We start from the raw sequence: 12,997 nt of genomic DNA on the forward strand, positions 1-12,997 counted from the left end.
CTTGCAGGAGGGGAGCTATAATCCCTCTGACACTATACTAATTCTAAACTTCATGATATGGAAATAGTGAACGCATATGCAATTGTTTTGGTTACTGCTGTTACTACAGGCTGTAAAATTGTAAAATGACTGTCCACTAAACCACAAAGATTAAAGCTGAGAGCTCGTATGCTTTGTCAGTCATGAAATGGCCAAGGAATAATGTAGAGAAGAACTTCCTGACCACAAATGACAACCTCTGCTCTTAATACGTGCCGTGGAGCAAGTCTCCTGTGAGTGCTTTCTGTACACGCATGAGCTTGACTCACTGCACTGTTGCCCCCACAGTGTTAGGCAATATGTGCAAGGTAAAATAGGTGGTTTGGTCCGGGAAACCATATTTTTTTCATAGGTAAGTATTATTTGCAAATTAACAAGCACTCAACAACGTTATGTACGCGAATACAACGCATCAACAGATGTATTTAACTGTCTGGAGTCTGTCTGGTGAAACTAGTTTAATCACTAGTGGGATTTTTTAATAACAAATTAAATAACAAGCACCAACAAGACCTCCATTACTTTTGTAAGCAAGCCATGGAACAATTAAATCTCCTCTAAAGACTCTAAAGAAAAAAACCCACAGTAGTGACTCACGAATGCCTGTGAGGACAAATAAAAGATAAATAACGACCCAGCTCAAATTACGGTCTTATGACACCTCTACACGAAGATGATGGATTTATTTTAATCTGCATGGGTCTGATAATTATAGTATTTGACCATCTTTTATATTTCCCTGTCCATCACAGCTCAGTAGAATGCTGAAAGCGCTACACTGTTATATAGATAGAAAAAGAAATGCATCTATAATTTTTTTTTAACCCTCAACTCCTGGGCTTTTATTTTTCTTTTGTCTGTCAGTGGTGGCATTCATGACGACATTGCGATGGCCTTGAACTTGCCAATTCTCTTGCTACCCCCTTCTTTTCATTGGTCCCGCCCACTCCCCCATGTACCCCACCCTACCCCACCCAGCTTCATGGGTAGGCGGTTCCCATGGTAACTGTCACCAAGCCTGCCTAGTAACAGCCATCGTCTCATGCTGCATAAAGGGTGAAGGGGGTCGGAGGAGCGAAGAGGCGCAGTATAGTGTTTGTTTTAGTGTGTGTGTGTGTGTGTGTATAGATGATGGATCTTCAATAAAAGAAGCTTTTACTTAAGCTCAACTGTCACTCACCGCAAGATGACCCAATTTTCCATGAAGCTGGGGTATCCCTTAAATGGAAGTAGTTAATAAAAAATTGCTGGACAGTATTGGCCACGTGTCTGTTTGCATGTGCTGTGATAGAAAGACACGAGTGTTTAATATCTCACCTATTCTTGTAAAGCTGTATTAAGATTTGCTCATCTACTGCTGTGAATGTGAGCAATGTTTTATATTTAAACAACATATTTAAACAAGCATCCTGCCCTTAGTTTCACATTGACCTTTCTGCATTTTTCATACATTCATAATCAGTAAATCGAATAAACAAAATGTGCAAACGGTATTTGACCAAAATGATGAATTTACTATTTAATTTTTTTGAAAGATTATATACAGAAGCTGATCATTGTTAGCCCAAGATAACATGGGATTAGACTTCAAATGCTTTCTTCACATTGTAGCTGGGCTTTATGTACAATCAGTCATTTCATATAATAATAAAATGGCTTTAAAATCGCACATAATAAGCACTGTATCACATGAACTGTCTCCAGACCCAGGAATAATGAAAGAATTACGTAATTGCTGCCCTCTTGTGGATGAAGAATATAGCTGTAGGAATTAACCCTGATTATGAATATCAGTTCCCTGCTATACACAAGTCTATACACAAGTCTATACACAAGTCTATACACAAGTCTATACACAAGTCTATACCATCAGTTTGGCTGACTTTTCAGCCTTTATTGTGTATGAAGGATTTTGTCAAGTGCTGTTATAGACTTCATAGTTAGATTTTTTTATTTACTGACAATCATAATTATTAGGATGTACTGTAATGATAGATAATGGAGTTACTGGATCTAGTTGCTACTAGAAAAGCATTGCTGCATGCTATTTTTTAAATAGTCAAATTAAATTTAGCTCTGAATATTTGATATTGTTTTATTTATAACTCTATTCTGTTATCTATATGGTCATTTGTCTGGGACATTAAATAACCTCTGAACTCCTGATAAGTAATGTTTGCTATACTTTATACAGCAATTGTAAATCTAATACGAATACATTGTTTTTCTTACAAGTTATTATTGAGGCAACAAACTGTATTGTCCTTTATCATTTGTGACTCATTTTCCAGTCTAGTTCCTACCACCTGTACTTTAGAAATTCCCAAGAACAATTGTAATTACTCAGCTGCAGTGGCTTCCAGTAAAAGATTGTGTAAATGCAGGAATGTCTGGGTTCTGTCGAGTCCTGTAAGGGCTGTGTGAATGCCAAACTCTGGTAGGGAGCTCCGCCAGTCAGTTATAGGCATGTTTCTACCACTAACTACAAACCAACTAGTGGGCTAGAGAACTTGTGCTAGAATAAATAGATCAGCTATCGATACACCATGAAAGATAAGGACTTTTTACAACTTTTAAAGACCGCGCGCGCGAGAGAGAGAGATAGAGAGAGAGAGAGAGATTTTATTATTCAATTTAAATTGTACTAGTAATCTAACACTATGAGCACATTTTCAATGAAGTATGGCATTTTGGCTGTTGTTTGTTCATTTTCATTTGTAATTCAGTGACCTTATATTATATGCCATTAAGGTTCCTAACTGTATATCCACCTAATGCGAGGCATCATTCCTTGGAGTAATCAGCAGAATTAAGTTATTAATCATATCAGATTTATACACTAACAAATTTATACTGTATGTTTGATTACAAAGAAGGAAAACTATATATGTTGTCAAATATTTATTCACATATAAAAACACTGAAAACACACACATAAATACACAAGGCAACACAGGTTTTTACCACCATTATACACATTTTACAGTGTTTTAGTTACTACTTACACACAATCCTGACCTCAAATGGCAGTAACAAGCAGTATAAAGGGGGGATAGGCAGGAAAAGGCATTTATGTGATGTGTTGGGCTACGATAATATGATATTGTGCATTCAACATTTTATCATAATATATAACATTTTATTTATTTACTGATTTTTTTTTACTGATGGTCTATGAAGTGACAATGAGTTTAAGGTGTTATACCCATTATTATTATTATTATTATTATTATTATTATTATTATTATTATTACCCACAAATAATATTATCAAAAATACACCAGAACAATTTTTTTCTAATTATATTCTCCATTTAGTTATAGCTTGGAGTGGTCATTAGTATTTGCACACTGAGCAAAAACATTTGTCTTCCCTTTCAAATCTGCATGACATACATGTAATGGAGGCCAACTATGAGACAAACTATAATGGAATATTTTACCTGTAATCACAGTCAGCACCAATTTCATTTCCTATGCATTTTCAAATCCATTAATCTGACATATAACAGCAGAGTTGACAATGAATATGGGAATGTTGTGTTAAATATGAATGATACACTTTGGTTTGGTGACCCACTGGAGTCTAGCAGTAATGTCTGTTTATGTAGAGTGACTGAAGTAAGAACCTGCTGGTAGAGAAAAAACAACTCTTTCTCCCTGGTGTATGGGGCTGCAGCACATACAGTGACTTCCATACTGTATCTTTGTAGCACACAACCCATACCTAATTTTATTCTCTCTTCCTGTTATGAAACTAGTTAAAGGAACTGAAGGACAGTCTAGGAGTCTACTGGCTACTACTAGAGTCATGACAGTGACTTAAAATTTAGTTTCAACACTGTTCTGAATAAAAACCTTATGATTTATTGTTTATGGCTGAGTCTGGCTTAGAAAGATCAAGCTCCCTGTATTCAATTAGTTGTAAAAACTTGAGATCTTTAGTTCATTTTGGAGAGTTGCTCAGAGAAGAGCTTCTTGAGCTGTGCCACTTCCTCGCCAAGGGAACTAAGCTGAGATTTGAGCATGCTGTTCTCAGCATGGTAATATGCCTCGCTGTGGTTCCCATGTGGCTGACCACTGCTGCAACTGCCAATCGGGCCACCGTGATGATGAGGGAGAATTTTTCGAGATTCATCTCCTTCATGCTGTGACCAAAGCCGAGCCCCTTCATTCATGCCAAATGGGAAATGATTTCTGGGGTTTTCCCGTCCTCCTGTATGCTGCAGAGGACTGCGCCTTTCACTGGGATTCTCGCTATCGCTGCTGCCTGGACACTTAAAGCGTAATTTGTGTGGGAGACTCTTCATACCGTCAACCGAGTCCGCACCTCCAGATACTGTGGGTGTGTGCCCTGTTGAGACTTGTGCCACAAGAGTATCAGGGGCAGGAGAGTGGTGATATTCGCAGCCCAACTCATCAGATCTGTTTGGAGACAGTTTGCCATGATCACTCAGCCGGTCCTCAAAAAACACAGGACTTCCAACGCTGGAGCCTCCAGGAGTTGAGAAGCCTGAGTCCTCTGACATGCTGCCATTCTCCCTGATACCACGTCCCACGTGGAATACAGCCTGAGTGGAATTTGGATGGGGTACCATACCAGTACTGGGGTGAAGCCCGTCTTCGCGGAGTAGGTAATAATGTGAGTTAGCAGGCTGAGGAACGCATGGGGCTGTGGTGGTTAGCGGAAGGATGGTTGCATTCGAGGGTTCTTTGACCAAGCCAAAGCGATATTTGAGTGCTAGTAGTTCTGCTCTGAGCCTGGCGTTCTCCTCAAGCAGCCCAAGTACACGGTTCTCTAGCACCATGTCATTGACACGACGCTTCTCTCGCGAGCGCTTGGCTGCTTCATTGTTCTTCTTGCGCTTGTCCCAGTACCCTTCGTCCTTCTTCTCTTGGGGGATGAACTCACGTTTGCGCCTCAGTGTGCCTACACTTGGGGTCACCTCTTTGCGTTTCATTGCTGATGTGCGGCCTAACAATGAGCGCGCCAGCAGACTGCTTGATGTTAGGATGGAGACAGCTTCTTCTGTGAAAGACATCGTGTTGCTGTTGGTTGCCACATCTAATCCTAACATTCCTGAACTCACAGCCTCCACAGCTGGCAGTACCCCCGCACTCTGCTCTCTCATTTCTTGAGATCCCTCTTCAAACATTCTCGGAATAAAATTGTCGTCACACAAAGTTTCCTTTTTAATTTAGGTCAGCTTCAGCTTTGTTTGTTTAACAGCTCCACCTAGAGGCCAAACAGAGAAACAACAACAAAAAAACCGTTTAATCGTTACGTAAGATCCATTACAACACAATGTTATGTAACTCAGAAGCTGTTTCCAGTAAGGCAGAGTACATTTGTGCAACATGCCGTAATCGAGCCAAAAGACCTTCGGCTATATTTACTGTTTGCCTGCTACCTCTTAAAGGCAAAGACAGACTTTATCGCAGCATGTTAGGAATCTGAAGCTTATAATCTCTCGTACTGCTTGGAAAGAGTGATATGTTACTTTAGCAGCACATTTTTTTGTTTCTACACGTAATGGGATAGATTTTTATGCTACAGCTGTTAAACTGAATTTCAGAGACACGGAAGCTGAAGATCACTCAGCCGGGACGTGGAGCTGAGAGCATGACGTCACGCGATAATGCAGAAAAGTGACTTCTAGGAATTCTGCTGACCTTAACACTGAACACACACACAGTGTCCCGGTGACTGGGTTAACTGCAACTATGTCCTCCGACAAATAATAGTGCTTTTAGGCTATACAGAGACATAATCACTATAATAACCACTGATAATCTAGTCCTAAACGGTATTAAAATATACACATACTGAAGATATGCAAAGTTTTCAGATCTCGGCTATTTTATTTTGTTATTCTTTAAAACCAAAGCAAGAAAATAATTTATTGTCCATATCCAGACATCTGTGAGGATTCTTTTGCTAGGATCCTATCTCAGTGTCACATGACATTTCTGCACTAAATGATATGGTTTTTTTTGGCACAATGTCATCAGCATGTTCTTGGAAATTAGTGGAACTGCCTCAACACTGCGGACACTGCGCTTCACACATAATAAACTTGTATCAGTTACACGATTACATTGTTTAATCAATTTTTTTCGTAAAACACCTGTATTATTCCTCGATTGTGAGAAAAACAACAACAACAACAGTAAGTTAATAAGCGCTTTACGCGCGAGCTTTTCCTGGCAATGCATCAAAACTTGCATTCTATATGAATGGTCAAATCCTGCCTGTTAAAGTTCCCTAATAAAAACACAACAAATCAGTGTCCAGTCTGTTAATATGTGTCCTTACCTTTAAAATGATCTCATGAGTCCTATCCAAAAGAAAAAAGAATCGCAGCGGATTTTGCGGCAGTGTTTGGGTTTTCTTTTTCAGTGGATTTAAGAATTTTAGATGTTAAGTGTGTCATCAGGTGTAAACAGCTACAGAATGTCATCTGCGTGCTGCTACCTTTCCTGGCTCGTTTGTGCTCCGTTTGAACGCCGCAGCTCCTATTTGTAGCTTTGCATGTGGAGTTCAGCCGAGGACGCTCTCTATCCTTGCCTGAACTAGCGGCTCTCCAATGAGTCGGTTCCTTTTTGAACGATTCGTTTAAGTAAGCCCGGAGATTCGATTCGCAAGAACAAACGAATCGAACATTTTGCTAGTGCGCGTGCGCGTTTCTTTAAGCGACATATTTTCGCACGAGTTTTTCTTCTTGGCTAAACATGTGGTTGTATTATTCATGATCGATGAAATGTAGCTTTGAGGTGCAGTAGATCTCAGACCTAGGAGTTCTCAAGTTTAGAAGTAATGTTTTTAACAGACAATAATAATAATAATAATAATAATAATAAAAAAGAATCAATTTCAGCCATTTTAGAATGGGAGTGTTTTGTTAATGCCTAATGTATTACACCGGATTGGATTGTGACAAGCAAAATGTATATTCAACACCTAATAACTTACCATGCTAGTGAAATAATTTCACAGTGTCCATTCTAGCACATTAGCCTTTTTCTAGGACTTTACATTTGGTTTACATCAGGTAGCTTATTTGATTTGAATGACAGTCAAAGTGAAAAACAAAACAACCAACCACATGCTTTTCCAACCATCGAATTCATTCAAATCATTCTTTATTCCTAACTATTTCACATACAGAACCCAAATAGTTTTAAAACATGTATTAAACAGCTCGTTTCTTCATTTTAATAATAATAATAGTAATAATAATAATAATAATAATAATAATAATAATAATAATAATAATAACAACCATAATAATAATAACAATAAAAAAAAAAAATCAACATCATCATCATCATCATAGTAATAATAATAATTAAGTCCATTATATAACAAGAAATAACACTAGAGTTAGCAAGTTAAAGGGTCTACACTCCCTGAATGGTTCCTAATTATATGGATTTTGCAATTAATCTTAATTATTGCATGTGAAGGGGGCATGAGTTCAGAAAAAGGTTAAAACCATTTCAGAACAATTCAAACCCAGGTTTGAACTGTTCTGAAATGGTTTTAACCAATGGTTTTAATCTTTTTTAAGTGTGTCACCTTATCTGAACTCATCTCCCTTCATATGCAATAATTAAGATTAATTGCAAAATCCATATAATTAGTGATTCACTGAAGTGTGGTGAGAAATGCAGCTAGTAACAAATCTATTCAGAAGTTTACATACTTTAACTTGACTGTATTTTTAAACAGTTGGAAAATTCCACAATGCATTTAGTGACTTTTGGAAGCATCAGATTGGCCTGCCGTCATAGTTTGGAGTTAATTGAGAATGTACCACTGGCTGTAAAAGGACCTATCTTTAGACATGATGACATTTTGACCTTGATAACATGGGAAAATTTAAGCAACTCAGTAGAGAGAGATATGGAGGGCATGTTTCATTAAACAAAATTTTGACAGGTCTGACAGCCAATCAGAATCGTCTACGTCACAATGTCCCGCCCCTTTTCAACCAATCAGATTTAATCGACGTCTCAATGTCCCGCCCCTTTGATCCAGTCAGAACTCGTCTACGTCACAATGTCCCGCCCCTTATCATCCAATGAGGATGATCAATGTTTATCTCCTAAAAGTTACATAATAACCCTTGAAGGGGTCGTAAACCCCACAATCACCCCCCACACACATACCCATATACTTAACCACTTGTATATGGTTAATGTTTCTACTGATTAAACATAGAAGTTGTACATTTATCTCTTGAAGGTTACATAATGCAGTGTTCCCAGACCCCTACAATTACCCCCCTAACCCTTACCTTGAGACACACACGCACACACACACACACACACACACACACACACGCACATACCTGACACGCCCCCACATACACCTGACCCCCCAAAACACCCCACAACCGCGTTCACACCTGATACATATATAAGCTCATTTAAAAGTCTACCAAGTGACTTCACAACTTTGGAAATCCATCAGGGTGCCAGAACTTCTATGCTCTCCATTCAGACTTTTAGAGACCATGGACTTTTCCACAGGTGAGAACTTAACACATTTACACAAACTTGAATTAATTCCTTTATGTGTATTAGATTGATTGTCATTAATATTAAGCTATATGGATGTTAAATATGAAATATTTTTACTTTTTACTTATAGATGGAAACAGACATAATGTTTCATTTTGAAAACATTTTAATTACAGAACAAGGCCAGACTATACTTATCTGACACTAGTGTCTAGGAAATCGAAACAATCAGCATTAGGTAATTTCATTACATCTCTTATAGAACAATGATCTAAGATGAAATGTATAACTCGGAATACTAAGAGAATCAGTTTAATACTAAGAGAATCAGGAGGACATAGATGACGTTGGAGGAGAAGAAAATAACGACGATTAAGCGGCTGATGATCCAGAGGAGTTCCTCAACGCATTGACTGGTTTCTTTCTACTAAGGGACAGAATATTGGAAAACTTTGATCATCTGTATAATACACTTGAAAACACTTCAGGTACAGAATATCTATTATCTTTGTACGATACTCTCGATTGTTTGAATAGGTGTGTAAAAGTGTGGACCCCCCCTTAGTCGTTCTTAGTTAACACATTTTCTATCAGATTCAGAGCTTTCTGACCAAAGTTTATCAATGCCTGAGAGTTAGTTTGAGTCTAATTTAATATTTGCAATACAATTGTTTGTACAGATTCTCGTGGTACCTTCAATTATTCAGAAAGGAGGAACTGACCTTGCAGAGGTCCACATATTTATTATATTTCAATCTTTTGGCTGTTTAAAAAGACAGTCAGTTTGAAGTATGTTAACATCTGAATAGATTTCAATAATTTTTATAAGATATAGATTATTAACTTTACTTCAGTGAATCGCTGGGGTTTGAACTGTTCTGAAAGATGTTTAGTAATAAGTGTGTCATCTTATTAAAAGGTGCTTTTACATACAACTCATGCACCCTTTACACTCAATAACTGAGAATAATTGGGAAATCAGTATAATTAGGTTACATTTTTACACTCATATAAAGAAAAGAGTTTAGACTCTTGACCCTGAATGCTTCAGTGTTTTTAACCCTAAAATGTAAAATTGGCTCAGCATTTTTTAAAAAGTTTATTATCATTTTTAATAATAATTAAAAAAAAAAGCTAAGAAATGAAATGCGAAATGTTTATATGATCTTTTCTAAAACAGTGTAACAGGGTTGGTGAAATATTTAGAAATAAAGAATATTGCATGAATATGATGATAGGAAAACATGTGATTGGTTTCTTGTTTCAAATACCCTTTGTTCACCAAAAGTCCCCCCCCCCCAAAAAAAAGCCCATAATGTTCCAATAATTGTGTAATTATTTCACTACAATGATGAGCTATTAGGTTTTGAATATGCATGTTGGTTGTTACAATACAATCTGGTGTAATATATTACACATCAAGTGAACAGTCAGTACTTGATTTGCTGGAAGCAGGACAAATGGCCAAGCATAAGGATCTGAGCGACTGTGACAAAGTGAGATTGTGATGGCTAGACATTTGGGTCAGAGATTTCTGGTATGCAGTGATTAGTACCAAAAGTATAGACCAGTCAGAGTGCCCATGCTGACACCGGTCCACTAGTGAAAACACATACAATCAGAACTGAACCAGCAGTGGAGCAATGGAGGAAAGACCTGATCTGGTGTATCATGTTTTCTTTTGCATAATGAGTACAGTTTGGTGCATATGTGCCACTTACCTGGGGACAAGATGGCACCAGGATGCCCTAGCCAGAGGAGGCAGTCTGGTGCTCTGGGCAAATGTGATAGAAAGCCCTGAATCTTAGTATTCATGTGGATGTTACTTTGACACGTACCACCTACCTAAACCAAGTCATTCTTTCATGGCAACAGTATTCTCTAATGGCGTGGCCTCATTTAGGAGGATAATACTCTCTGCCACACTGCAAAATTTGTTCAGGAATGGGTTGAGAAACATGACAAAGCACTGAAGATGTTGACGAGTTGTGACAATCTGATCAAGCATTTGTGGGATGTGCTGAAATCTAACTGAGTTACATCAGTTCTATCAAGAGGAATTAACAAAAAGTCCAACAAAGTTTTATGAGAAGTGTGTGGAAGGCTACGCCAAGAGTTTGATTCAAGTTAGGCAACGCCACCAAATGCTAACAAAGTGCATATAAACCTTTGACCCACTGAAAGTCTATAGTAAATAAAAGCTCAAATTACAATGTCTATTTTGAAATGACCTCTTATAGAAATACGACAGATAATCTAACTTATCTTAGAGTTAACACAGTAAATGCATGAATTTGAGTTTGAATGTCTTCAGCCTAGATGTAGCTATATATGACAAATTAAACATTATACCATAAAGCCAGCAAATGCATCCTAACTACATGGCAGTAATGTTTACATATAGAGTCTTGTGGAATTATTGTGACACATAATAATAATAATAAAATAATAATAATAATAATATATATATATATATATATATATATATATATATATATATATATATATATATATATATATATATATATATATATATATATATGTATATATATATAATATAATACATAGTAATGAAAATTATAGCATAATAGTGGATTTTTTTCCAGCCCTAAAAATGGTTGTTTCAGCCAGGAAAATCAGAAAACACACACACACACACACACACACATAACAATATATTGCAATAACTATTGCAGTCTCTGGATTTGAAAGCAAAAATGTGTGGTGGATCTTTATAAAGGTGATTTTAGACATTTCAGGAAGAGACTCTAGAGGAGTGCTGATATCTCTAGGGCAGATGGGCCAAAATCTGAATTTTAATTTGAAAGCATTTTATGAGAAACAAAAAAACAAAAACAAAGCAAAACCCACACACTATTAAAAATGGTTCTGTGTGTTTAAATAAAACTATTCATATGTTTGAGCTCAGATGAATATGAATGTAAATATGAGTTTGATCTCATCTTCAGTAAGGGCACCAGTAATTCAGGAGAGCGCTGTATAACTAGTCACTCAGTATGTTTACAACAGTTAATAATGCTCTGCTGAAAATGGCACAAGACCTCCGAAATAGTATTATAGGCCAGAATTTCTGCATCTTTAACCTTGTATCAGGATAACTCAGCCCTCAGTATATTTACCATGCTGGAATAACAGCGCTCTAATTACTCTGTGACTGATGATTGTGATGTGACGTGTGGATTACTTTATTTATTGAGGCCATTGGGTGTGCTTGTACACGGACTGGATATATGAGGGCATGGTATTAGCTAACGTTCGACTTAGTAATGGATATGCCTACGTTCATTTCACAACTTATTAAATGTCTCTCTCGAGTTTCCCAATCATACCAGCACAAGCTGTTCCACATATGAAAATAGCTTCTCTTACGTAACAATTGATAAGACTCACAACTTCATGATATTGTGTTATGTAGTGTGGGTAATACATGCATATAACAATTACATGTGGTATTAAAGGTGAAATGTGGAGACTGAAATTCTGAGAGTACTAATTCATGTCATTGTTGAGATGTTTTATGATGTGGGCCATGTTTCATTTATTGGTCATGTCTCAGCTGTCTATTAGTGGCCAAGTCTGTACTGATGTCAGAGCAAGTTATTTGTGTGTGTGTGTGTATGTGTGTGTGTGTATTAACTGTGATAATCCTTACTTACCTCACTCTGAGCCACATTAACATGCTTAGACACTTAACCTCATTGGACGAGTGATATAACAGTGTACTATCTCAGTAAAGCTGCCTTGTGCCAATATATTGTTAAAGTGCAACACAAATAAAAATGAATAAATAACATCGCAACATTAAACTGAATAAGTGATCTCAATTATGTATGTTAATGGTTTTATGTTAATGTTAGTAACTCATCAGTACATTAAGACAGAAGATTGGATGCTAAGAAGGTTAAGTTTTCATTTATGTGTAATAAATCTACGGATGCTTTGGTTATGAAATTGTTTTTGAATAACATCTGACCCCCCATCTGATCCAAAACACAAACCTACTGAACAGGCTCTAAAAGACTTCTCCTTTAAAACGCTGTTTTCTAACCAAGCGTCACACATTCTGCTGTCATTTGTGAATGTTTTTCCCAGCCTTCTGCTCTGGTAAAGCAGTTTGAATAGAGTTTGTCCCCATCTGCCCTCTAGCATGGGTTTACCAGTTCATGTGGGAAAACAGATAATCCCTATAAGCCTTCCCACTCTCTTTCACCATCCCTAAGCTTCCACAACCCCTTTACAGTATTACTTTATTCATTATGTTTTTCCTTTTCACACCCATCAATATATACATGCTTTTAATAAGCCTATATGCTTACCCACTCAGTACAGCTTTTTTTATTATACATGTCTTTCTCATCTGGCTGTCTTTCTGTCTCTCTGTTCACCTTCTGTGCCTGCATAATAAGCATATG

General features: G+C 37.2%; 1 protein-coding gene across 1 annotated transcript; it reads right to left on the minus strand.

Annotated features, from left to right (window-relative positions):
• Positions 1 to 2,927: 2,927 nt before the first annotated feature.
• nfil3-6 (nuclear factor, interleukin 3 regulated, member 6) lies at positions 2,928 to 6,614 on the minus strand. The gene is made up of 2 exons (XM_058373488.1): positions 6,355 to 6,614; positions 2,928 to 5,274 (listed from the first exon to the last, which is right to left on the minus strand). Exon 2 carries the CDS (start codon positions 5,192 to 5,194, stop codon positions 3,980 to 3,982), a length of 1,215 nt encoding a protein of 404 aa, XP_058229471.1. The 5' UTR covers positions 5,195 to 5,274; positions 6,355 to 6,614; the 3' UTR covers positions 2,928 to 3,979.
• Positions 6,615 to 12,997: the final 6,383 nt, after the last annotated feature.

Source organism: Hemibagrus wyckioides, linkage group LG02, assembly GCF_019097595.1.
Source record: "Hemibagrus wyckioides isolate EC202008001 linkage group LG02, SWU_Hwy_1.0, whole genome shotgun sequence".
In the NCBI taxonomy this organism is placed as follows: Eukaryota; Metazoa; Chordata; class Actinopteri; order Siluriformes; family Bagridae; genus Hemibagrus; species Hemibagrus wyckioides.

Excerpts from the sequence above, each read along its gene's own strand:
- nfil3-6 (XM_058373488.1), bottom strand. The coding sequence starts at position 5,194 with ATGTTTGAAGAGGGATCTCAAGAAATGAGAGAGCAGAGTGCGGGGGTA.